General features: G+C 40.9%; 1 protein-coding gene across 3 annotated transcripts in view; it reads left to right on the top strand.

The window, feature by feature from the left end:
* The first annotated feature begins 5,444 nt into the window (after positions 1-5,444).
* POLE4 (DNA polymerase epsilon 4, accessory subunit) overlaps positions 5,445-27,706 on the top strand; it is a 32,300-nt gene continuing 10,038 nt past the window's right edge. Inside the window, exons 1-5 of one of the 3 annotated variants that reach the window (XM_072769970.1) lie at positions 5,445-5,735; positions 6,276-6,360; positions 7,074-7,115; positions 10,620-10,771; positions 15,446-15,776. In XM_072769970.1, coding sequence (XP_072626071.1) covers positions 5,529-5,735; positions 6,276-6,360; positions 7,074-7,115; positions 10,620-10,771; positions 15,446-15,466 — 507 coding nt within the window. In that variant the 5' untranslated portion in view covers positions 5,445-5,528 and the 3' untranslated portion in view covers positions 15,467-15,776. Of the gene's footprint in view, positions 5,736-6,275; positions 6,361-7,073; positions 7,116-10,619; positions 10,772-15,445; positions 15,777-27,706 lie in introns of those variants that run through there. The other 2 variants (XM_072769971.1, XM_072769972.1) reach the window with 2 other exon arrangements.

Raw genomic sequence — 27,706 nt, forward strand, 5'->3', positions numbered from 1 at the left:
TTGTCTTCACACGGCTGGCACATTCTTTCACTGAAGACAGACCTCCGAGGAAGGCAAATTATCAGAATGTTGCTTAGTGAGTGAGCATGGAATCCAAAAATGGGAGCAATTTAGTTGATTCACATTGATATTGGCATTAAGCTGGGAAAGTCGGACACTGCCATTTTTTGCTATAGGAATGGCCATACCAATGGCACCAGAATATTCACAGCCATTAGCTGAGGGGCCATCTCTAGAGGGCATTTCCTAAAAGGGCTCTGCTGATGTTCAGAACACTGGCATGATACTCCTTTTTGTATGTTTTCATGGCCAACCAGCCATGCTTTGGTGGCCCTTTTAATCTTTCTCTCTGCTTAAACTTTCAGACTTATTCTGTCTCCTTAAGAGGATTTTGTATCTGTTCTGATCTGTTTCATATAGTTGTAGAACTTAATTCTCAGAGCGTGACTTTATTTCCTTAGTTTACACACACTTGAGGGAGGCTTCACCAAGTTCCTCGATAGCCACATAGGTATCTTCTATTCTTCTAGTCTTACCTTACTTCATTCAAAATATATATTTGAGGGCACTTATCAGGGACTTTTAATCCCATCTCTGTACTATGCCAAATTACTTTCTCCATTTAATTTTCATCTTAATTGCCACTTATTGATCTATTAATTGGCTCATTGTTTATTTTTTCCTAGGCACAAGATTACATAATAATAGTGTAAATGGCAGTAAAGGCAATCCTGAGGCAGAGTGCTTTTCTTTCCATAATGGTAAATCCCTACTAAAGTCACCTTTATGTTATACAGAAAATACACAAACAAATGGTTATGGTTTATTTCCAAAAAGCTTTACAAAAAAAAAAAAAAAAAAAAAAAAAAGGTGGCAGGCTGGACATGGCCCACATTCTACAGTTTGCTGGGCTTTCAATTTTATTATCAGCTGGGCCCAGGAAGGCACATGGGTTCACAATCTTTAGTTTAGTGGAGACAAACCTTATAGATGCAGGTGGCATAGTTATGTACAGGTGCTATTTGTGTAGATTTTCAACTGTGCAGGGGTGTTGGTGCTTCTAACCCCCACATTGTTCAAGGGTCAACTGTACGAGAAAGCCTTGGTGGATATTTTCAAATAACAATTCTCTCTCCAGGTGGTGACATTCTTCCTTAGGCGATGGCAATTCCAGATGAGCCAGTTAATGATTCATTCATTCATGAAATATCTTTCAAGCACCTACTAAATGTCAAGTACTGTACCGAAGACTCAATGAACAAAAGTAGACAGAGGCACTCCCCTAATGAGCTTACAGTCTAGGGAGTGTGGGGGAAAAGAAGAGTCAAACACTGATCGAATGATCACACAGGTAAATGAAGGATTGAAAACTGTGAACAATACTATGAAGGACAGGTGTTCAGTGGTATGGATAACTTAACCTCTTCTGCGGGAGGGTGAGTTGGTGGGGGAAGGCTTTTGCAATTTGAAGGAAGGTGAGAAAAGTTTTCCTGGCAGAACTGCTATAGATCTGGGAACAAAATCTGTGGCTTGAGTACACAGAGGAAGTGATGTGGTATGAAATGGGACTCAGAGGTTAAAAGGAGTCCAATTACGGAGTGTTTTATAGACTGCATTGGGTTATCATTTCAATCAAAGTTGGAGGGGGAAGATTGGGAACCACTGTTTGAACAATTTCTTTAAACACTAAGTTAAGAGTAAAGTTTTCCTTTGTACCTTTTTAAGACTTGAAAAACTTTTCCTTTTATTTCTCCCTTCTTTTTTCTCCCATATGTTTTTACTTTACTTTCCGAGGAGTTGGCTTTTGAGTACTTAAGCAATTCTTGCATCCCAAGGTTTCTTTGGCCAAGTTCACAATACTTTTTTCTTTCTCCTTATTTGTCCTTTTAAACAGTCTGATGGTTATTTATTTATTTATTTTTACCTTACCATGCCCTCTGTTTTCCCTATAGTTTAACATTTGATCCTACAAATATGTGTGGGTGTGTGCATATATGGATGCATACATAGACACACATAAATATATAAAAATATGTATATATTACATATGTATATTGCATATGTTAAAGCAACCAGATTAGGCCTAAGATGGAGTTGCTTATGATAAGCCCCATGTCAGCAAACCAAAACTTAACTAGTTTCTGTGCTCAGTTGTTCTAGAAAAGGAGGGCTTCGATCAACCAGTCAATGCTTGCCTGGTCAGTATAAGTTACCTAACCAGGCTCTAAGAGCTTTCTTTGCTCTGTATAGGGAAACTACCCTGGCTTTAACCAATCAGCAAATGTTCAGTATAATTTCTTAATTCCTGCTTACTTTGGTCTATAGAAATCTCTTGCCTTGTATAGCTTTTCAGAGCAGCTCTCCATCTGCTAGGTTGGTTGCTACCCAATTCATGAATTGCTGAATAAAGTCAATGAGATCTTTAGTATTTACTTAGTTGAATCCTGCTCTTTAACACACTGTTAAAAACAAGACAACAGGCTCCAAATGGAGTCACCTAATGCTAAGCCCTGTATCATCAAACCAAGACACTTTTGGCTCTCCCAGAAATGGAATATTAGTTGATCAGGAATCGCCTGATCAACATTAGTAAGCAATGGCCTGTGGCCTGTTAGATCCAGCCATTTCCTAAAAGAAAGTAACTGTGCAATAACCAATCAGCTTTTGTGCCTAGTTCCTTCCTTATTCCTGCTCCCTTCCACCTGTAAATTTCCATTTTGCATAGCTCCTCTGAGCTCTCTTCTATCTGCTAGGTTGGATGTTGCCCAATTCATGAAGTGTTATATAAAGCCAATGAGATCTTTGAAATTTATTCAGCTGAATTTTAACAACATACAACACACATGCAATTATTTAAAAAAGATGATTTAGAAATGAAGTGCATTTCCACCAAACACATATTTAATGGATAGAACTCTTATTCCAGGAGGGGAGATGGTACTTGTCTTTAATCATTAGTTTATTACATAAAATGTTATTACACAATGCATCCTTTTTGCATTAATTTTCTTTTTGTAGCCTTTAAAGATAATTTTAGCCTTTCATTCTATATGGATTGATATGCAAACCTGTGTGTGTGTGTGTGGGGAGGGGTTGATACGTATCTTCCTGTTTCCTCTGCCTTTTGACCAAATTCAGACAGTCAAACATGATTACCCCCCCTTTTTTTAAGATTTTATTTATTCATGAGAGACAGAGAGAGAGAGAGAGAGAGAGAGAGAGAGAGAGAGAGAGAGAGAGGCACAGAGACACAGGCAGAGGGAGAAGCAGGCTCCACGCAGGGAGCCCGATGTGGGACTCAGTCCCAGGAGTCCAGAATCACACCCTGCGCGGAAGGCAGGTGCTAAACCGCTGAGCCACCCAGGGATCCCCTGATTACCCCTTTTAACACGACTTCGTGCCTTTTCAATGCTCATAGTCAAGAACTCTGGTGTGGTCTAAATAAACCTCTTCCTATTAGTCATAGTAAAAACAGGGAAAGGAGGATGGAGCTGGGTCAAGTGGTAAAATACACAACTGATGAGGGAAAAAAAAATAGGAGCTGGGAAGAGAAAAGAGAGGGGAAGAGGAGCAAGTGTAAGATGGGTAGGGAAGATGTGGATAACAGAGAAAACTGGGAAGAAAGAGAGGCTGAAGAGCCAATTTGACTCAACCTCTCAGGAAGTCTGAACAAATTCCTGTTCCTAGTGTTCATTTATTGTGCTAATTCAGAAATTAGGCAGCCATTAGTACTTAACTATTTCGATATTGTTAGAATATTGCTCCATGAAGTGTTCCATTGTAAGGGGACACAAGAATCTGGCTGTGCTGTTATCAGTTTTGTGTGGAGCTTTCCCTGTGCAGGAGTGTCCACAAATGTAATCTGATGGTGGACTCAGGAAGGAGGCCCTAAAGGAGGTTGTAGTGAAGTTTTCAGTGACACAGCCCCCTTTCTGAAAGTTTTAGTTTTGGCCAAGCCTCTTGTTCTGCTCTAGGGGAGCCTCGGCTAACGAATTCATGTAGAGTTTACTACCTCATTGATGAATGGAAATAGTACATATTATCTAATTCAACCTCTTCTTGGCTTTACTACATTCTGTTGTGGGTAAGTTAACCACTTTGTGTCTGAACTTCGATTTACGTAAAAGTTAAAATATTACCTACTTCGAAAAGGGTATTACGAGAATTGTTACTCAATACATACATAAACGTAAAGCACTTTGAACCATGCACATAGTAGATGCTAAAAAATGCGAGCTGTTAGAACTGACTTAGATGAAAAGTGTTGTTGCAAATATGAACTGTTCCTCTGGGCTGGCAGATTTCAAACTTTGGTGTGGGGACTAACTCGGGGTGGTGTGTTTTGGAGACCCTTTTCAGGTGTCTGTGCAGTCAAGACTATTTTCTTCACAATACTCGGAGGTTATTTGGCCTTTTCATTCTCATTTTCTCAAGAAGATGCAGGAGTTTCCAGATCTATGTGACAAGCGGTAACGTTACCGTTACCGACATACAGAAGCAGCTAGAGAATCCCAACTGTCTTCTATCAAACCCAAATATTAAAGGAGAATGTCCTCATCAAACTTTTTTTTTTTGAAAACTTGTAAAAATGTCATTTACGGGGATCCCTGGGTAGCGCAGCGGTTTAGCGCCTGCCTTTGGCCGGGGGCGCGATCCTGGAGACCCGGGATCGAATCCCACGTCGGGCTCCCGGTGCATGGAGCCTGCTTCTCCCTCTGCCTGTGTCTCTGCCTCTCTCTCTCTCTCTATTATAAAAAAAAAAAAAAAAAAAATTTAAAAATGTCATTTACGTTAACGTGTATTAGTTACCATAAATAAAATTCTGAAATTTCTAATTTCAAATACAACGAATGTCGATATAACCTACAGAAACAAAAGCCCTGTGGGGTCCTCAGTAATCTCTAAGAGCGTAAAGGGAGCCTGCGAACGAGAAGATTGAGAGACCACGCTCTGGTGCAACTGAACACGCGTGCACGGCTCGCGATCGCCACTACTGCATCCCTTCCAGCCTCTTTTCTTGTCGGGGCTGAAATTCTTCCATTTCTGCCTGCCAAAGTCCTACCTCCTTCTAGGGCACCTTGTTCTCTTGGACACTGGCCCCGATGTCGCGCCCTGCTCGGTGCCCTCTTTCCCGCACGAGCGACCCCCGGACAGGCACCTGCCCTTCCCAGTCTCGGCCATCACTCAGTTTTATTCCCCGACTGAGACTCTCTTGCAGGTCGGGTCTTCTCCAGACCGAGGAGCTCCTTCCGGCACCAGCTCGGCTCAACCGTATTGAGCCACTACGGGACGGACCGGGCCTGGCCCTGACTAGGCCCGACGGGGCGCCGGGACCCGGAAGCGCGCCGAGACAGAGCGGCCACGCCCAGCGCCGCTCCCCGCCCACCGGAGTCCCGGGAGCTGCCAGCCGCGTAAGGGGCGGAGCCACGCGCCCACAGGGGGCGTGGCCTCCAGCGCGCGCGGGAAAGGGGCCGGCGTCGCATGCGCGCGCACAGTTGGCGGCCGCGCGCAGCACGCTCGGGGCCGGGATGGCGGCGGCGGCTGGAAGCGGGACGCCCCGGGAGGAGGAGGGGCCCAGTGGGGAGGCGGCGGCCCCGCAGCCGCAAGCCCCGACGAGTGCGCCCGGGGCTCGTCTCTCGAGGCTGCCTTTAGCGCGAGTGAAGGCTCTGGTGAAGGCGGACCCTGACGTGACCCTCGCGGGACAGGAAGCCATCTTCATTCTGGCACGAGCCGCGGTGCGGCGAGAGCGTCAGGGCCCCCCGGCGTGGCGGGGCGGGGAGGTGGCGAGGGGCGGGGTCTCGGGGAGCTTCCGGGGGGCGGGGCCTAGCGACGTCAGGGGGAGGCGGGGGAGGAGGAGGTGTGGACCGGGTGTTCGCAGAGCGGAGGGAGGTGAGGGAGGTGCGGGGCCGACTTCTCCGACGGAGGTGTAGGCGAGAGGACCGGGGTGAAGAGGCAGGCACCTACCTACAGTAGTTGTATTGATTGGCTAACACCTGCCTCTTCGTGAGGGATTTGGACGACTTTAAGTTGCGTTTCGAGTGTCTGGCACAACTTGTAGGAGTCTCAATGAGTGGGGTGGATTTTTTATAAGTGAGGGAGGAGGTACGTGGCCTGGCCTACCGAGGTAGGGGGAAAGGGAATCCTCCTGAAGTCTAGGACTGAGAACCTCTCTGTGCACCAGAGCACCCCTTACTCCCTTCCCACCACTCAAATCGAAGCGCTCACAAGAATGGTGCTAGAACCTATTGATTCAGTTCTCCTCGTTCGCTTCACAGGAACTATTTGTGGAGACCATTGCAAAAGATGCCTACTGCTGTGCCCAACAAGGAAAGAGGAAAACCCTCCAGCGGAGAGATTTGGGTAGACTGTCAAACTCTGGTATTTTGGTGTCTGGGAGCAAAGAAGGGAGGGCTGGGGGAGGCTTCCCTCTCATTGGTGGATAAGCCATCACTGTAAGATGAGAGGTGCCACAGGGTCTCCCTATGATGTTTCCTTTTGGACTGCCACAGTGATAGAAAGTCCTACCTTTAGAGTCCCTAAGCTGTGGCTGGAGAGGTGGTGGGGTAGGTAATGAAAGGAGTCTTTTTTTTTTTTTTTTTTTTTTTTTTTTTTTTTATGAAAGGAGTCTAAGTGTTGCTAAAGCTGACTAGACCCCTTCATACCTTTTGCCATGTTGTACCAGGCTTGACACTTCTGTTCCCCTGAGAAACTGGGGGTTTGATTTCTGCCTCTTCGTAGTTGGTCACCCTTGTACATGTGAAAGATTTTGTATCCCTTAATCCCACTACTGTTTTGCCAGACTCTTTTTTTTTTTTTATGACTTTCAGAGCAAAGAGGTGCCCCTGCTGAACAGGGTTTACCTAGAGTTTTCTTACTTTTGTAGAGAAACAGCTGATACGTAAGATTTGGTGGTAAGAGTAGAAATGGATCTCATGACAGCAAGGACAAATTTTATAAATGCCCTCATTTGCATAAAGTGTCATGCCCTTCGTTATGTAGTTGTGGTTTTTTTAAAAGAGTTTGATGTCCAAATGACCAGAGTTAGTCAAAGGTCCCTTTACCATGTGTTTCAGATAATGCAATAGAAGCTGTGGATGAATTTGCTTTTCTTGAAGGTGAGTTCTCTGTCGATGAGTAATCATTTCCACCTGTCTTTCCCATTCTAATGATCTGAGTTCAAAACCTTATAAAACTGCTACCTGCTTTAGGGGTAATTCTTTTCCCCTCCTTCCTATTAAATTGAGAAAAACTAATATCTTAAATCTAGTGAGATTTACCAATGCTCATTCTCTTGGGTAATTAGAACTTCTTCCTGAAAATTGCTAATTATAAAAAAATGAGAGGGAATATAAAGACCCTAGAGAGTTAGGTGGATTGAGAAGTTTGATATCTACTTTGATCTCTATTCCTGTGTATAATCTTCCCCTTATCATGATGCTAGAGATCAGAAAGAGGTGCCAACATTGCAAAAGCAAAGTGTTGCTTCTTGTTCTTTTTCCTTCAACAATCTGTATAACGTACTGACTTTTCCACTAGGAGATTATGTACTTGTCTCTGTTTGTTTTTAAGAATTTTGGATTAACTCATGTACTAAGTCTTGTCATTGCAGTAGAAAATATTTGAAATACCTTATTTTCTCTAATAATTCCTAAATCTGATCAGCTTATTCTTCCCTGCACATATTCTGATTGAGTATGTGAGAGCCACACACTTTCAGTTCATTCTCACCTTTACAATACCAGGGTGTTCTCATTATCTCCTTTGAGCCTCATTACCTTCAGAAATCTTTTCTGGATGTATTTATTTCACTATTTTTCTCTTTTGTTCTGCATCTGTATATTAGTCTAGGCTGCTCCCCTTTTGATACATTTTTTTTATTTTTTTTATTTTTATTTTTTTATTTATTTATTTATTTTTTAAATTTTTATTTATTTATGATAGTCACAGAGAGAGAGAGACAGAGAGAGGCAGAGACACAGGCAGAGGGAGAAGCAGGCTCCATGCACTGGGAGCCCGACATGGGATTCGATCCAGGTCTCCAGGATCGCGCCCTGGGCCAAAGGCAGGCGCCAAACCGCTGCGCCACCCAGGGATCCCTACATTTTTTTTTTTTTTAATGTATTTTAAGATACATGGCTAGCTTCCCTGGCTGGCTTCAAGTCTAGATTTGAGTATTCTTTCAATGAAATTTTTTTAAGCATTTAAAATTATTTGAGAGAGAGTGTGCTCCTGAGTGAGCATGAGGGGGGAGGGGCAGAGGGGCAGCGGGATAAGCAGCCCAGGACCCTGGGATCATGACCTGAGCCCAGGGCAGATGGCTTAACTGACTGAGCCACCCGAGTGCTCCAAGTATTCTTTCAAGGCAACTTCTTGTGACTGACTTCCATCAGTTCACCAAACATGTTCGGAGCCTACTTTACATTCTTATTTTTAATTACCAGCTTTTCAGAGAGTATATAATCAGATTTCTATTTTAAAGACATAACACTACAGACCTGTGGATAATGAATTGGAGGGTGCCAGTAATAGAAGTGGAGAGATCTTACGTAGTTTTCCACTCTAGTCTCTACCATGGCATAGTACTTAGCTTGGATTTTTAATATATGGTCATTTACTGAGTGGTGGATGTATTCCTTTTCATATTTTTTTTTTTTTTAAAGATTTTTATTTATTTATTCATAGAGACACAGCTAGAGAGAGAGAGGCAGAGAGACACAGGCAGAGGGAGGAGCAGGCTCCATGCAGGGAGCCTGATGTGGGACTCGATCCCGGGTCTCCAGGATCACGCCCTGAGCTGCAGGCGGCGCTAAACCGCTGCGCCACCACGGCTGCCCCCTTTTCATCTTTTGATCCAATGTCAGTAATTGCGTTCCTCTGCTCTGCCTACATTTGTAGATCTGAATTTTGGCCATTTTCGCTCTTGCGGATTCAGTCAGTATTATGTTATTTTGTACCAGGTATGATAAATGTTCTTGTGTCCTTAGATGTATATACTCTTAAGTAGAAAATTATTTTTTTCATTTTTAATCAAGGCAATATACTAATGACTTATAATGAAATGCAGCTGCTGCTCCACACTCTTGTTTCTGTTTTTAGCTTTTCAGGTGGTTACTTACATTTCTAAGTAATATGCTTCATCCTTGATTTTTCAACTGCAGATAGTATCTCTTAATTTCCTATTGTGATACATGAAGATTTAGGTAAACTATGCAGCTCCATAAATCCCTACTTTCTGATTTTTTAAAGTGATATCATTTTTAGTTTCTTATTACTTTTATAGTTTATATAACATACTAAAATACCTATTTTTTTGGTTAACTCCCCACTTTGGAAAGGATGACTACTAGTGGACCTATCTTTTCCTTTCCCATTTTTTAGCCCACTCCTAACTCTCATTTGGTGTCCATCTATAATTGTATTTTGACATTATCAAGGTTGATAACATATTTTATTATCATAGTTAAATCTCCTATGATTTATATATATTGGTTGAGTGCAGTAGTTGAAAAACAGTACTGTGAACAGTTGTCTTCTACCTTTTCTGTCCTTTAATCTCTCATAGAGGTGCCTTCCCTGCAGGCAACTGTTAATTAGTCTCTTGTGTAATTTTCTGAATATTTTATGCAGATGAGTTTATATACATATGTTCTTTTCTAAACCTTTCCTTACGAACACAGATAACATATGTAAAGTCAATAAATAATAAAACGAACGCCATTGCAACTACCAGCTAGGTCAAGGGTTAGAATAGTGTCAGCCTCCAGAAACTCCTTATGTATTCCTTCTTCATGGTAGGTCTTTCTACCACCTTTCCTGAGGTAACAGTATCCTGACCTTTTGATAGTTATTTATTTGATATTCTTTATGGTTTTACCATATAAGCATGCATCCTTAAACAGTAGGATTTAGTATTGTATTTTTTGAACTTGTTTTCTTTAGGTTAACACATTTATGAGATCTGTCTTTGTGGTTGCACATATCTTTCTGTGTTGTATGGCATACCATTGTGTGACAGTAATACAATGGAACCATTTTAATGTGGATATTTGAATAACTTTTTTTTTCTGTTATAAGCAATGTACTGTGAACATTCTTACACATATTTCTCTAGGGGTGTATATGTGGATAAAATTGCTGGAACATAGGATTTGTATATCTCCACCTTTTGTAGATTGTAGATATTACTGAACTCCTGAATACCTGATTCACATTTTTACCAGGAGTGTGTGATAATTTGCATTGCTCCTCATTCTCACCAATACTTGGTATTTGATTTTTGCCAATCTGGTAGAAATATTAATGATAATTGTGTAGTACTTTTAATTTGCATTGCCCTGATTACTGGTGACATCTTTTCATATGCTTGTCCATTTTCTGAGGTGGGGTGAAGTTTTATTTTTATCCTGGATATTTTGTCTTTTTCTGATTTATAACTATATCTGTAATTACATATCTGTATATATGTATATGCTTTTATTCTTTGTTTTTTTCTGAATGTGAATCAACATATGAGAAGCAGATATCTTTTCCTGGTTTATGACTTTTCACTCTTTATGGTGCCTTTTGATAAATTCTTTTTTTTTTTTAATAAGTTTTTTTTTTTTAATTTATTTATTCAGAGAGAGAGAGAGAGACTGAGAGGCAGAGACACAGGCAGAGGGAGAAGTGGGCTCCATGCAGGGAGCCTGACGCGGGACTCCATCCTGGGTCTCCAGGATCAGACCCCGGGCTGAAGGTGGCGCTAAACCGCTGCGCCACCGGGGGTGCTCTGGTAAACAAACTCTTAATTAAAGATAGTCAAATTATTTTTTCTTTATAGGTAATGCTGTATGTTTCCTGTTTAATTAGTTTTCTTCCCTACCCCAAGGGTAGGGAAGAAGTCATTCTCCTATATGTTAAAATTTTTATAGTCATTCTCCTATATGTTAAAGAAGTCATTCTCCTATATGTTAAAATTTTTATAGTTTTCGTGTCTTCCGTAAAACTAATTTGATTTTTTTGTGTATCAGACTGAGGTAAAAGTCTAATTTTTTTCTTATTATTCAGATAGCTGCTTTTCCATGTCATTTTCTCTGCTATGCTGCTTTTATTCTAGATCAAGGCTATTTCTGGGTTTTCTGTTATCCTCTTGATCTGTTGTGTCTATTCCCATGTTTGTACCACAGTGTATCAATTATGGTAACTTTATCTGAAAGAACAGATCTTCCTACCTTGTTCTTTAAGTGTCTATGCTGTTTTCTATTTTTTGCATTTTTATGTACATTTTAGAATCTGCTTGTCAAATTCCACAGAAAAAGGATATATATATATTTTAAGATTTTTATTTATTTATTCATGAGAGACCCACAGAGAGAGAGGCAGAGACATAGGCAGAGGGAGAAGCAGGCTCCCCGTAAGGAGCCTGATGTGGGACTCAATCCCAGGTCCCTCGGATCATACCCTGAGCCGAAGGCAGATGTTCAACCGCCAAGCTAACCAGGCACCCCAGAAAAAGGATATTGATTGGGATTGCATTGAATCTATAGATTACTTAGGGGGAGAAACAATATTTTTATAATAGTCTTCCAGTCCATGAACATAGTATATTTATCCATTTATTTAGATATTTAATTTTTTTAATAAAGTATTTTCTAGGATGAAATCTTGACATATTTTGTTAGGTGCTTTCCTCTTAATAATTTTAAAAAAATATTTTATTTATTAAAGCGAGAATGAGTGGGGGGGTGGTGGTAGAGGGAGAGGGAGAAGCAGGCTCCATGAAGGGAGCCCAATGGCGGGACTCAGTCCTGGAACCCAGGAATCATGCCCTGAGCTGAAGGCAGACACTCAACCACTGAGCCACCCATGTGTCCCAGATTGGAATTATTTCTCATTTGAATGGTAGAATTTACCAGTGAAGTCATCTGGGCTAGAATTTTCCTTGCAGGAAGATTTCTGATTGAATCCATTTTTCTTGGATGATATTGAGACCATTCTGGTTTTATTTTATTTTTTGAGGCAGTCCTGGCCTGCTTTCCCCATAAGTTACAGTTTTTCTAGGAATTTTACATTTATCTAAATTATCAATTTTGTTGGCATAAAGTTTTTCATAGTATATAGCTGAACCTTTGAACAGCACAGGATTTTGTTTATTTATTTGTAATTTCTACATCAAGCGTGGGACTTGAAGTCATGAGCCCGAGATCAGGAGTCACATGCTTTTTCATCTGAGCCAGCCAGGTGCCCCAAGTGGGCATTTTCTTTTTTAAAGTAAGCTCTATGCCCAGTGTGGTGCTAAGTCGCAGGCCTGGGGCACCTGGTGTCTCAGTCGGTTAAGCCTCCGACTCTTCATTTCTACTCAAGTCTTTATCTCAGGAGGTGAGATCTACTCAGCAGGGATTCTGCTTGAGATCCCCCATATCCCCACCCCTACCTACATGCATTCACAGGAGTGCTCTCTTTCTAAACAAACAAATAAAATCTTAGGCAAAAAAGAGTCATATGTGGTACTGAGCAGGCAGGTGCCCTGAATAGCACGGGTTTGAATTGTGTGAGTATGTGAGGAATTTTTATAGTATAGCACCGTAAATGTATTTTTCTTCCTTATTAATATCATTTTCTTTTTTCTAGGTTACTTTACTAATACAGTATGTAATACACATACAAAATATGTGCTAATCGACTATGTTATTTGTAAGACTTCTGGTCAACAGTAGGTTATTAAGTTCTTGAGCTTTTTACAAGTTAACCATTTTTACTTCCGATAATGCTTTTTGCATAATAGACTATTTTGTCTAATATTTTAAAAACTTACCAGCTTTCTTTTAATATTTGGATAGTATTTTTTATCTTTTTATTTTTACCTTTCCATATCTGTAAACAATATAATATATATATATATTTTTTAAATTTAGGCTGGCAGTCTTTTTCTTTAACTGGAACACTTAATTTATGTTTACTGTAATTAGTGATATATATGGATTTAAATCTGCTATTTTATTTTATGGCTTCCTATTTGTCCTATTTTATGTTTTATTTTTTCTTTCAAATTTTTGCCCCTTTTTAAGTGTAATTTGTTATATAATATTTTTCCTCTATCAGGAAATTATATACTTTGTTATTACTCTACCAGTTACTATGTGCATCCTTATTTCATCAGAGCCTAAAGATAGTACATTTCTCCTCATTCTCAAGAAAATACAGTCTTAGAATCCATTAATTCTATACATTTTTCTGGATATATCTACATGCAGATTTCCCTCTCTGTGGTCTGCTTAGGCTTTTTTAAATCTACAGATTGATGTCTTTTACCTGTCCTGGAGAAATCTCACCTAGTATCTTTTTAGATAATGGCTTTGCTTTGTTCTTTCTCTCCTTTCTCATTAGTATTCCCATTAAATGTATGTGTTAAACCTTAATCATACTTTTGCCTCTCCATGCTGCATTCTGTGTAGTTTTTTTTTTTCTGATCTCCAGTTTATTCTTTTTCTGGTTGTCTTCTTTAAACTTCTCTGTTGATTTCTTAGTTTGTTTTTATATTTTCAGTTCTGTGAATTCCTTTTGCTTAGTTTTCACATCTATTTTGTCACTTGCTCCAGATGTTTTGAAGTTGGTCTTTTATTTCTTTAAACAAAATAAGTGCAGTTGTTTTATAATCTCTGTCTAGTCTAATATCCACAGCCTTATGAGGCTGGTTTATTTTTTTTCCTGACTTGTACCTGTTTATATTGTTTCATGGTCTTTTTTCCTCTTTATGCCTCGTTAAATTGGTGTATTAGTTATTGTACTTGAAAATATTATTTGTTGGCTAGTTTGAGGCCTGTATGATGAAACATTTCTCCAAACAATATTTTCATTTGCTGCTGCAAGACACTTAGGGGAATATATGTAAGTTCAGGATTTCCTTAATCCAAATCCAAGACTTGAAGATTCTTGGTTCATTGTGGTAATGAATATGTGTGAACCCTGACTCCAAGTCTGTAAGGGGGCTGATTTAATTCTAGCGTGGCTTTACTCTATGAGTGTAGCCTTTTGGGACTACAGCTTTAAAAAAAAAATTAGACCTTCCCACATGGGCAGAATCTTAAGATTTTTGACTCAGCTAAAATTTCTCACTTCTTTCTTTTGAGCTGGTGAATGACCTCAGGGCAAAAGCAGATTTGGAGGCTGGATTTGCTTTACTTTGTGTTCTTGCCTTCTCTAGATCTGGGATTTCACTTTTATTGATGCCTCTTCAGGGCTTGAAGGATTTTCTTTTTTAAAAAGTTTCAATCAGCTTTATCAGTTGATCTCACCAGGAATTTGCCTTTATCACAAGAAGAGGCTGTTTCTTTTTTTAACTTAGAGGTATTTTTGCTTTGTTTTCTTATGTGTTCTTTGAATTATGTTTTATTCTAGTTGTTTTTTTTTTTAATTTTAGTTTTTCCTTTTACTCTGAAGTTTGTCTGGTAATTTTCATTCTGTTTAGGAATAAGGGAGTAAGAAGGCTATTTGGAAGTTGTGTATGTATGGGAAGGTGGTGTTTGCTTGGCATGTCTACTTTAGGGTGGACAGAGGTGGGACTAGATGTTATGCTGAGGCCCCAAAAGGCTTTCTGTGAGGAGGAGTTGGCATTTTCAAAAGCTTCTCTAGTTCTCCAGATAATTCATTTACTTTATTAGAAGGGAGCCCTCTGATTTTTTTCCACTTAGCTTTAAATATTTGTCTTCTGGTAATGTTCCTGGCTGGAAGGGTTGTAGGGAGGTGGGGTCATTTCTCATGTAGACCCTTGAGCCATTAACCTTTTCTAGCCTGTGCTGCTTTCTGTCATTCCTGGTACCTTGAGTCTGCCTGGAAAGTGTCCATGGGTCTCTTGGGCACATGGGCTCCCACTTCTGCTGCCCCCTCTATTCATTCTAGGCTTATGTTTTTTTCTGCTCTATTTATAAACATACTTCAATCAGATTTCTATTATTCAGCTTTTGTTAAAATCTCTTAACTGGTGACAGGCCTCATTTTTTGTTGTAGGTTACTACCCTTTTAAAACCTTATTTTCTTTAGAATGGAATTCTGGATGGGAGGACATAGAAACTTGTGGGCTCAGTCTTCCATCTTGAACTGGAACTTTCTCAAAAGATTATAAACTTTTTGCTTAGAAAACTTACTTCATTTATTTTATATCACTGTATGGAATCCTCGAATGCTCATTAATTAACAGGGCAACTACTTTGCCCTTTCCCTACTTCTCATCTAATTTTCTGGACCAGTATGCTTAATTCCCAGCAGCCCAATTTCTATAGTGATATGTTTATCCTCTGAGATCTTTTGGGTGGATATTCCTCATAATGCGTATTTTGTTCTTAGAGAACTGCCAGTACCAATGCAGCTTCCATTTGAACTTTGTCCAGTTTATTACACTCATCCAGTTCTTGAGGCACCTTGTTTTACATGTTGCTCTTTGCTTTTTTTTGTTTTTGTTCTTTTTTAGGAACTTTGGATTGATTGCTGAGGTGGGCAGTTACGTGAGCTTTCACCTGCATCCTTTGGCCAACCCCTCTCCTGCAGGCCTCAGCTTTGAAGAACGGAGTATTTGGAATATTGTACTTATTACCTGCTTTTCCTGTTTAACCTTCACCTAAGCTGGGATAAGCAGAGATCTCACCTGTTAGTTTTTTCTCTGCAAGGTCTTCCATTACTTGTGTCTTCCATTTCAGGCTTGGATGCAGTCTCTGCTGTTTGAGACAGAGGAAAAGAAAATGATTTGTGTAGGTTGCTTAATGAATGGTAAGGACCATAATAAAGGTCTCTGATAATTTCAACCTAGTGTGTTTTATAATCTTGCCTTTGTCCTTGCCACGATGACTGGAGAGCCACCATGCCTAGTCACAGACCTTTCTGATCTTCCTTGCCAGCTGTTCTAAACCTCAGTCCTTTGATTTATTTGCTTTTTATTTTTCCAGTATGTCACCAGAACATGATTCCAGAATTTATGGGATGCCACTTGAGGTCTTCAGAAGTTTAAATATATGTGATCCTAGATTTAAAACCAGTTAAATTTTAATAGCTTTATTGAGGTATAATGCACATACTATACAAGTGTACATTTCAATGATTTTTAGTGTATTCACTATGTGCAGCTATCACCACAGTCAGTTTTAAAATATCTCCATATTAATGGGATCCTAAGATATATATATATATTTTTTTATATATATATATGGTATTTTGTATCTGGCTTCTTTCACTTAGATAATGTTTGCAGGATGTAACAGTTTATGTTATAGGATGTAGCAGTACCCATTCCCTTACTTTTATTTTTTAATTTGTGGATAGGGGAATACTAGATCCATAGGTTACCTGGTGAAGGTCCTGCAGCAAGAGAAGGACTGGGCACAGAAACGTAGAGGAAGATTCAAACCTAAGGAGAGTCTCAGTGAGACTGTCTGCAAAGCCATTGGTTGAGTCTTCTCAGTGTATTTGTTACCTCCAGGGTATCAACACTCTTGGTCTGTACAGTGCCATGATGCACAGTGCCTGGTGCATGGATTCTCTGTGTGTGTCTGTGAACTGATTGATCATTTGTAAAGTGGCCATGTCAGAGTTAGAATTGGTCTTGGAATGCTGGCACAGAGCCTACAGGTGGCTTAGGAATCCAGAGCTCCTGCCTCCCTGGGCCATAACCAGCAGAGGGAGGCTGACTTCCTGAGCCCTCGATGAAGGCACCCACCCTTAGGTCACCACTTAGTAGATGTGTTCTGTTCTGCCAGATGAGGTTAAGGCCGTGGCAATTTTAGGGATTAACTCTGAGTTTCCTGAGAAATGGCAATTACATTTTTCCTGTGGGTTCTGGCCCAGAAGCCTTCCAGACTCTCCAAGCAGTGTACCCATTGCAATACAGAATTTTTGCTGCTCTTTGAATGCAGGCTGCCCGAACCTCAGAAATGTGCTGTCCCTGTTTGCAAGATCTGGTGAAATGGAAAGGAAACAGGTGTGAGGTTCTGCTCCAAAGTGCAAGATCATAGCCCTTTGCTCATTAATGATATGCTCCAATATGCAAGCTATGGTAGCTCTCCCCAGGAATTTGGGCCTAAACCAGGAAGATTGCCCTCTGTAATTAGAATCCCTAAGTGAAAGGTTTCAGAGGCTGAATTACTCCCAGACTCAACTAGACCTGATCAAATATATGAAGAAGAATGTGCCAGTCGGTAGAGGGCACTAGTTAGTCGTGAAAGAGGAAGGAGTTCCAGAGACAATTCTTAGGGCCCATTCTCCATTGGGTAGGGTAGCTTGAACCTTAGCCAGCGCTCCCAGGACTAGGGTCCGCTTGATCAGCTGTCAGTCTGCCCCACTCAGGTGCCTTCAAACACTGCAGTCCTATTTAACTCCTATTGTCCATGGGATCCCTGGAATCTGGGCTCCTATCTTAATTCCCTTCTATATTGTACTGCCCAAGAGAACTTTCTGTGATGATGGGATGTACTACATCCAGGGTGTAGCCACACATGGCTATAGTGTGGTAGCCACCTGCAATGTGTGGCCACTGAGCAGTTGAACTGTGGTTAGTGTGACGAGCTAAATTTTACTTTTTTTTTACTTTAAAATTGTATTTATTTTGTTTCAAGTATTTAAATTCTAATTAGTTAATACATAGTGTAATAATGACTTCAGGAGTATAAATTTTTAATTTTACCTAAATAGCAAGAAGTGTCAGCCACAGCATCTTCTGTTTGGGACCCTTAACTGAAATGGCACAATAACATCTCTCAGCCTCAGTGACAATAATGGTCATTACTCGGTAAGGAGGGTCACAGAATAGTGCTAGTAAAGCCCTCAGCACTGTGTGGGGCATATAGTTCTGAGTCAACATTAGGCCTTGTTACTATCGCTTTTTGCCAGCTCCAACGTCAGTCTTCAGCAAAGCTACTGAGTAATGAGGCCCTTTTTATTCTGAACATCGCTCGCTTATGGTAACAAAGCTCTAAATAAGAAATGAGGGCTCCTCCAAACATACATGAGGGAAACACCATAAATGGAAATGTATCTGCACATCAGACATGGAGCTTCATTAATGAGAGTCTGCTTCTGAGAAAAAGGTTTATTTGACGTGCTGACAATCCCAGGTTTCTTAGCCTGAGACATATGGAGCCTATTAATGTCAATGTGAAGGACCTCTTTGGAGACGCTTTTAAACCAAGACAGACAACAAGCCCCTTTTGCTTTCCATTCCCTAATTGAGTCTAGTACCGTGAGTGGAGAAAGACATGCTTTTAAAAAGGTGTCTATGCCTGTCATTTCATGGTGTTTTCTTGAGGAGCTGCTAATTAGTACATCTCTACCTTATTAGGGATGGTAAATAGGGACTGACCGGGCCTTCTCTGGGCAGGGAGAGTTATAGAAATCATCTGTCCTTATCTCAAGGATCAAAGTTTGGCTTTTTAAGTTACACTGAAGATGAATTTATAAGACTCCCAGTACATTTTAAAGAAATGTGTCACTTCAAAGTTATTAACTGTGAAACCATATTTCAAAATGGGCAATTGTATTGCTTATTTGCCTTACCTGCGTGGGAAGAGAAACTGTGCCTTTGGTGCCTTGAAATAGTAAAATACCAGGTGAATGCTGGCTGAAAATCTTAGGGATCATTTCAGGGTTCCTCATCCCACTGTTGCCGTATGGTGAAAAAAGCAAGAAGCCAAATTGTTTTTTTCTAATTGTCATTCTTAATTGTGAGAGGCATGAATCACAGTGATTTCACGAAGCACTTTGTAAAAGTGAAAAGGTCCGTAAGTCAGAACATGTGTCAGAGAAAAATGTCCATTATAACTGAATTGGGGAGAGAAAGTTTGCAGGAGCTCATTGTCATGGGAAACCTTCCAGCTCAGAGCATGAGACATAGACTGTGACTGTGCTCTAATGGGAGACACCTGGACACAGGACAAGAGGAAACCCTAAGCTGTGGTGGTGCTGGGAGACAGGAGAGAGGAGTGAAGATGCCAGCATGTGCTGGCAGGTGAGGTATTTGTGCTAATAAGAATGAGTGATGGTGGTGGCCCTAAGGTTAATGAATGTAGCCTACAGGGCCTCAAGTGGCTAAACAGGCCTGCCCTCTGCGTCAAACTTCTGGAAAGCGCTGAGATTTTTTTATTTCATTGGTTTACATAGCTAGTGGTTTAGGAGAGATGGTATAATTAGCCCTAATGCAAGTGCCTACAAAGGCTGGCAGGGAGAGCCAGGAGTCACAAGTTGGGATAGATGAATGGATGATCTTCCTCCAGTTGATCCTAGGAAAACTCTGCCCAGTGTTCCGGAAGATAAGAGGAAACTTTGCAGGTGTGCTCCAATGACAATAAGAATTGTCGGGGATCCCTGGATGGCTCAGCGGTTGGGTGTCTGCCTTCGGCCTGGGGTGTGGTCCTGGAGTCCTGGGATCAAGTCCCACATTGGGCTCCCTGCATGGAGCCTGCTTCTCTCTCTGCCTGTGTCTCTGCCTCTCTCTCTGTGTCTCTCATGAATAAATAAAATAAAATTAAAAAAAGAATTGTCACAGCTGATATAAACTGGAGGGAAAAATCCTATTACTGATCAAAACTAATGCCAGGTCTGATCAGCTCTTTCTGCTCTGTGACTGTTGGCCCCTGGGGTATAGTCTCACCTGCTTAAGAAGACTTCACAAGGTCTCTATGATGAACCTTGCCTGTCCCTTTGTGCTTGCCTCTCCTCCCTGCCCTCCTTGTACTCCAGCCACCACATTTCCTGAGAGCGCTGTGGTCCTGTGGTGTGCAGGGTGCTCCTCCCCTTGCCTGCCGTACATTTCTGCTTATTCTCTTCTCATTTGCTGGCCCAAAGTGTAAGACTGGGAAACTTCCTGGCCGCCTTCCTCTGGTGGGTGCCCTTCCTCTGTGCTCCCACAGGACCTATCTTTTGCTATCTTAAGCCTCATCACACTGTGAAATCAGTGCTTGACGCCCTGTGTACCATTAGATGGCCTGCTTCACGATGGGGGTGGGGTGGGGGGTTGGGGATGCAGCTTCTGCCTGCAGCTTGTTCTGGCTTCAGTGTCCCAACTCCAGCTCTAGTGTGAGACAAGTAAAAGTACTTGTTGCTCAAGTAAAAGATTTGCCTGAAAAAAATTGTGTTAAAATATTTATAATTTAAAAAAGTAGTATGTAAATCTATGATTATGGTAAAAAACAAAAAACCCTTAACAGAGAAGATAGATTCAAAAGTGGAATTCCTTTTAGTTCAGTTCCACCTTTAAACTCCTCCTCCCCATAGGTGTATACTGTGGCCTGTGTACTGGCCTGCCAAGTTTGTATGCATGCTCATATTCATGCATATGTAATTTTAAGGCAAAAAAATGTATAATATATATGTGATATATAGGATATATATATGGACACACCATTTATGCGTGTGTGTGCACATGTGTGTAGTTAACATTCTAAGTTGTAAGCAACGGAAACAAACCTGGGTGATTTTAAACAGAAAAGGAATTTAATGTTGAGTGGCTCACAGAACTGGCAGGAGGCTGAAGAAGTAGGCTTGGAAAGTGGGAAGAATGGGAAGCTGGACCATGGGTCTTGCCCCCCCCCATGAGATGTGGGGACACTGTGGCTGTCCCCTGAGCCCAGACTTCTCAGCCGGGCCCCACTGCCTCTGTCAGTGCTGCTCATTGACACTGGTGCTGCCCCTGACCAACAAATGCCATGCCTCTCTGCTCTTTGATTCGTTCATTCTGTATGCACAGGCTCTGGCAGAGGACTGGCCTGCGGTAGATAGGAGCCAGCAGCCAGCTGGAAAGGCACTGGGCCCATGGGTGTGTGTCTGCAGACTTTGACTCCTAGGAGGTGGCCTCTGCCTCCCGCTAAGTCTGCTCCTCTCATGGACTTTTTTTTTCTAACATTTTTTTGTTTTCTTTCACTGCTTTGGTGTTTAATCCATCTGGCATTTATTTTGGCCCACAGAATGACGTGGGGAGCCATCATTACTTCTTTTCTAAATGGCTACTTGGTTTTCCATATGCCATATAAGAAATAATCCATCCCCATCCGTACCCTCAGTACATGATGTTTTGAAATACTACCCTTTAATAAATGTGTTAAATCTCATGCATGTTTGATATGTGTATTTATGGTTACTCTGTTCTGTTCCACTGAGCTGTCTATTCATGTACTAAGACTGAATTGTGTATTTAAAGCTTTTGTCAAAATAACCCATCTATGTTTTTCGAAACTTTACATTTTGAAATAACTTCAAACTTGAGTTGCAAGGTTAGTACAAAGAACTATATTCCCTTCACCTGGATTCACATTTGCTTTATCACTGTCTTTATTACATATGTTATTATTACATAATTTCATTCAGAGCCATTCAAGAGTAGATTGCAGGGGGGATCCCTGGGTGGCGCAACGGCTTGGCGCCTGCCTTTGGCCCAGGGCGCGATCCTGGAGATCTGGGATCAAATCCCACGTCGGGCTCCTGGTGCATGGAGCCTGCTTTTCCCTCTGCCCCTCTCTCTCTCTCTCTCTCTCTCTCTCTGTGACTATCATAAAAAAAAAAAAAAAAAAGATTGCAGACATGATACCTCCCATGAGACAATGACAAACATCAGGAAATTTAACATTGCTACAATGCTATTATGGGTTTGTTTAAATTCTGTCAGTTGTCTCAATAATGTCCTTTAAAGTAGTTTAATAGTTATTTTTTCTTATTTAGATGCATGATAGGATCATTCCTTTTGTCTACTTTTTATGTCTTTTGTGTCTTTCATCTGTATCAGATCTTCAGATTTGTTATTCATGATCTTGGCATTTTTAAATAGAACGGCTCATTAATTTTTTTTAGAATATTATTTAGTCATGTACAAAATTTTAAAAAGTCACATAATACAGCAGTCATATCAATCAGGGTCCTGGCAGAAAATAAAGCACTCAGGAAGTCCAAGAGACTTTAGTAAAGGGACAATTTTTAGAAACAGGATTAAGGGACATGGGGGACATTGGAAAGCTATCTCCATCCCTGGGCCTGAAGGGGCAAGGGGAGAGGACATTTTGAGAGAGCCAGTAAGAGCCAGAGCTTGGAGGAGAAATGGCATCCTTTGCCCAGAAGCATCCCTCAGGGCAGGGAGATTGCCAGAGCCGCCTCCCTCCTTCTACCTTTTAACTCTGCAGTGCCTCCCATTGGCTGAGTTCAAGCAGAACCAGGGCAGGGAACAGCAAGACCAGCCCCTGGGGCTCAGAGTAGGGCAGAGAAGGGTGAAGGGTGGATGGGTAGGGATAGGCTTATAATGAGAAATAGCAATGCCTACCCACACTCTTCCAGCTTTGTTGCTCAGAGACAACCACCTGCCGCTATTCTGATTTTTCTCTTTATCTATTTCTATATGTCTAAACAATTTTTAAAATTTATCAGTTGACTTCCTTTGTACCTTTTCCCTTTCTTTCTCTCTGTCATAGTTATATATTTTTTGTTGTTGTTAAGTCAATAGACAGTGCTTATATTATTATTTTTTAAGGATTTTATTTATTTATTCATGAGAGACACAGAGAGAAGGTAGAGACATAGGCAGAGGGAGAAGCAGGCTCCATGCAGGGAGCCCGATGTGGGACTCAATTCCAGAATCCCGGGATCACCACCTGAGCCAAAGGCAGACTCTCAACTGCTAAGCCACCCAGGCATCCCCAGTGCTTATATTATTTTGAGAGTGCAAAACTTGTTCACTGCCACACCAAGAGGTTTGTGATGCTTGGGCTTTTAAATTTACTCATTTTGTTTTGTAATAATAAGCATATTGCCTTTTCATTTGGCTATCTACAAGCTTCCTTACTAAGTTTATCCAGGCACTCTGACAGCTGTGTACCATGCCTTTCATTAAAATTTTTCATATGCTCAAATATATATGTTTATTTTATTTTATATTCCTCTGTCTGCCTGTTCCAATCTGGAACTATTGGGGCCTAGACCAGCTATCTGCTGTCATCTGGAACTTTCTCTTGGCTGATTTGGTAGGCAGAATTGTAAAGATGGCCCCCAAGATTCTCATCTGCTGGTTATTTAGGCAAACAGGACTCAAGGTACTATTATGGTGGGGGGGTGTCTTTGCAGGTGTTATTAAGGTCACTAATCAGCTGAACTTAACATGAGATTATCCTTGTGGACCCAATGTCACCACATGAGCCCTTAAAAGTGGAAGAGGGAGGCAGAAAAAGAGATGTGGCAGCAAAGATGGGGCACAGGCAGGTCAGAGAGATTAGAAGCAGGACAGGGATTTGACTTGCTGTTGTTATTGGCTGTCAAGATGAAAGAAGGAAGCCATGAACCAAGAAATGGTCTGGAGGGTGGTCTAGAGGCTAAGACTGAACCTAAGGAACCCGGGTCCTGTAACTAAATGGAATTGTACTCTGCCAACAGCCTCAACCAGGTTGGAAGCAGAGTCATCTCCAAGGCCTCCAGAAAGAAATGCATTCTGTGATGTTTTGATTTTGGCCTGTGAGGCTGTAAGCAAAGAGCCAGATAATCCATGCTGTGCTCAGACTTCTGAAGAAACTGCTTGATAATGAACTTGTGTTGCTTTAAGCACTAAATTTGTGGTAATTTGGTACATTAGCATGAAAAAACTAATACAGCTGTTATTACGGTCTTCCTCCCATCTTCCTTGTGTTGGGGGTCCCCATTTTCTAGAGCTCTTCATCCTGGAGCATATTCTCTAGTGTAGCCATTCTCAAACATGGTGGTTGCAGGAGCCTTTTATGCTCTTAAAACTTAGTGGGGACCCCAAAGAACATTTGTTGATCTGGTTATACCTATCAATATTTAACATGTTAGAAACTAAAGCTGAGAGATCTTTAAAATGTTCATTAGTTCATTTCAAAATAACAGTAATAAAACACATTGCATACTAACACAAGAACACTCTTTATGACAAATACAGTTTTTTTAAAAAACAAAAACCACTACTGAGAAGAGAGCCATTGTTTTATATTTTTTGCAATTTCTTTAATGTCTGGGTTAGTAGAAGACAGAGGCTTATACCTGTTGCAATGTATTGTTCTAGGTGAAGCATCTGAAGACAATCTGGTCCCAACATGGATGTAGTTGGAAAAGCAAGACCTCAGTGATCCCTCAAAGGCTCTCAGGGGCCCCTGAAGTCCCTTGGCTATACTTTGAAAACTGCTACTGTGGTGTCTTATTGATCAAAGTATGATCTAGGGACCAGCAGCACCAATGTCCCCAGGATCTGTTAGGAATGTGGACTCTCTCAGACCATCTGAATCAGAACATACAGTTTTTTTTTTTTAAAGATTTTATTTATTCATGAGAGAGAGAGAGAGAGAGGGAGAGAGAGAGAGAGAAGCAGAGACACAAGCAGAGAGGCAGAGGAAGAAGCAGGCTTCATACAGGGAGCCCGACGTGGGACTCGATCCCCGGTCTCCAGGATCACGCCCTGGGCCGAAGGCAGGCCCTCAACCGCTGAGCCACCTGGGTGTCCCAGAACAGTTTTATTTTATTTTATTTTATTTTATTTTATTTTATTTTATTTTATTTTATTTTATTTTATTTTATTTTCATTTTACTTTTTATTTATTTATTTATTTTTTTGAACATACAGTTTAATAAGATCCTCGGGTGGTTCCTATGCTCAGGGGGGTTTGACCCCTCCTCAGGTCTGATTAATTTGCCAAAGTGGCTCACAGAACTCAGAAAAACACTGACGTTTGCCAGTTTATTAAAGGATATGATAAAATATACAGATGAATAGCTAGATGAGGAGATACATAGGACATGGTCTGGGAAGGTCCTGAGTGCAGCAGCTCTGTCCTTGTGGAATTGGGGTGTATCACCTTCTTGTATGTCAATATGTTTACCCACCTGGAAGCTCTCAGAACCCTTACTATTGAGATCTTATGGAGGCTTCTTACATAGGCCTGATCAATTATTAACTCTATTCCTTGCCCAACTCCTCTCTATAGGATAGGAATGGGGCTGAAAATTCCAAGCTTCTAATCATGGCCTGGTCTTGCTGGTGACCAGCCCCCATCCAGGAGCCCACCCAGAGTCACTTTCTTAGAACTACAGATCTCAATGTCACTCAGGGATTTAGGAACTCTCTGCCAGGAACAGAGATGAAAACCAAATACATATTTCCTTCTCATAAATCACAATATCACAGGCATTTACTTCTGAAGTATAGTATGTAGCGCCTGCCTTTGGCCCAGGGCGCGATCCTGGAGACCCAGGATCAAATCCCACGTCAGGCTTCCGGTGCATGGAGCCTGCTTCTCCCTCTGCCTGTGTCTCTGCCTCTCTCTCTCTCACTGTGTGCCTATCATAAATAAATAAAAATTAAAAAAAATAAAAAAAAAAATATTAAAAAAAATAAAAAAAAAAAAATCGGGATCCCTGGGTGGCGCAGCGGTTTAGCGCCTGCCTTTGGCCCAGGGCGCGATCCTGGAGACCCAGGATCAAATCCCACGTCAGGCTTCCGGTGCATGGAGCCTGCTTCTCCCTCTGCCTGTGTCTCTGCCTCTCTCTCTCTCACTGTGTGCCTATCATAAATAAATAAAAATTAAAAAAAATAAAAAAAAAAAAATATTGAAGTATAGTATGTTCTCTGAGCCCTTGCATGTCTCAAAATATCTTTATTATAGTCTCATGTTGACTTGATAGTTTGGGTATAGGCTAGATGCTAGGCTAGATGAAAATCATTTTAGTTTTCAACTTCTGTTGAAGGAGTAAATCAGTGGCATTTGGTGGGAGAGAAAGGTATATTCTTTATCTGTATAGGCTTGGGGAAGAAATCCAGGGTCTGCTAACCTTCCTGTAAGTAGACTTTCAACCAAGTTGCATGTTTTCAGCCCCTTGCCTGATTTCTACCTTCCTCAGGAATTTTTCCTCTGTGTCCTGAGGCTTTACCAGGGTCTGTAGGGCAAACGCTTCTCATTTTTAACTCTCTCTACTTGATAAAGTAGAAAAGTTTATAAAGTTTTAGAAAAGTTTTAAAGTTTATAGTTTCCCTTGTTCCTACCATTCTCTTTGGATTTTCAGTTTACACATTTGTTTATTATTTCACTGTCCTTTGGTGGTGTTTCAATGGCTGTATTTGCTCAGGAATCTCCCAAATGATTTAATTACCAGAATACTACAAAATGTTCTGCTGTCTGTTGGGTCTGAAAGAGTGTTGGTCCATCTTTCATTGTTATTTTTTATATGAACTTTATAATCAGCTTGCCTACACCCAAAACCCACTGGCATTTTTACTGAGATCATATAAATTTATAGTTTAATTTAGGAAGAACTGACATCTTTAAATTATTGAGTCTTTTGAGAACAGAATATGCTTTTCCATTTATTCAATTGTTCTTTTATATCCCTCAGTAGAATTTAAAATGTTGCTTCTTGTAGATTTTGCTTGTCTTATATTTTCTCCCTTTGGTTGCTATTATAATTGAGATAATTTCTTCTATATTCTTTGTAACTGTTTGGTGTTTCACTTACCATTGTATCAAATGAGGTCTTTTTGATTTTGATGTATACAAATCTCCTTCATATTTTAAAATATATTAACTAGATTTTTGTTTAGTTTTAAAAGTAATGTATAAAAACATAAAAATAATTAAATATATAAAAGGGTATATGATGAAAAGTAAATGTCCCTCTTGTCCTGGTCCCCCAGTTTAATCCCAGTTGATTACTGTGGATTATTTATTGTATTATCCTTCCAGAACTTTTTATATATATACACGGGCATATGCATATTCAAAAAGATGTTGAAATGGTACTCTTTCTTCCTTTTGTGTGAGGCCCAAAAGCCTGCAACATCATTGTAGATGCCTTATACTTGTACCAATTTAACTGCCTTTGTAGGTTGTACTAAGAGATTGTAAGAGAGCATTGGTTGCATTACCAACTCTCCCTCTCGACAATAGAGAATGTAGAAGCTGAGAGATGTCTTTGGGGAGGGTTGTCATTGTGCTTGGTCAAGTGAGTGTGGTCTCTGGGCCCGTTTCCTGGCATTTGTGAGAAATATAGTACCTATTTCAGCCTGAAATGGTTGAAAGGCTGTTTTGAAACTATCTACCAGGGAGTTGAGGGAAGAAGGGTAGCTATCCTGGAGTTGAGATGCATTTCCAGTAGCTGTGGGGCAAAGGTACCTGTTTTGGGGGTACCATATGTAAGTTCTGTTGAGTTTGGGGAGCAGCCAGGGATTGTCTTGGGTCCCACCCAAGAGGCTTTCCTGGTAGGACCATGTAATCCCAACAGAATGAATCTTTGGGCCTGAAGAAAAGGTGGTCTACAGCCCGACAAGAGGTAGCTCCTAAGGGCTCCACACCCATAGATCCCCAGTGAGAGAAGCTCCAAAAAGGAGGAGAGAGAAAGAAAAATCAAAACCCATAACAGGTTTCTGTAAAACATCTGAAAGCTCTGCATCTGTGATACTCAGAGAAACCGGCTCCATAGCTTCTGTACTAGCCACAGAAACCACGTCTCTCTAGACCCCCTTCCGTTACATCCCAAGCTGGGGTGGGGGCAGGGTCAGAAGCCATAGCCAGCAGTGATTTGGAGACGTGAGCAGGGAAGAGGGAAACAACCAAATTTGCTCCCCTACCACATACCCCTTACCCCATTCCCACCCCCAATGGCACACAACTGCAACAACAGGCCCAGCTGACTGAGAAGGAGAAGTTTTATACTGGACAAGACTAGAGTTGTTACACTGAATGGATCCTTAAATTACTAAAATGAGGTTTTC

This window comes from Canis lupus, chromosome 12 (assembly GCF_048164855.1).
Source record: "Canis lupus baileyi chromosome 12, mCanLup2.hap1, whole genome shotgun sequence".
NCBI classification, from domain to species: domain Eukaryota; kingdom Metazoa; phylum Chordata; class Mammalia; order Carnivora; family Canidae; genus Canis; species Canis lupus.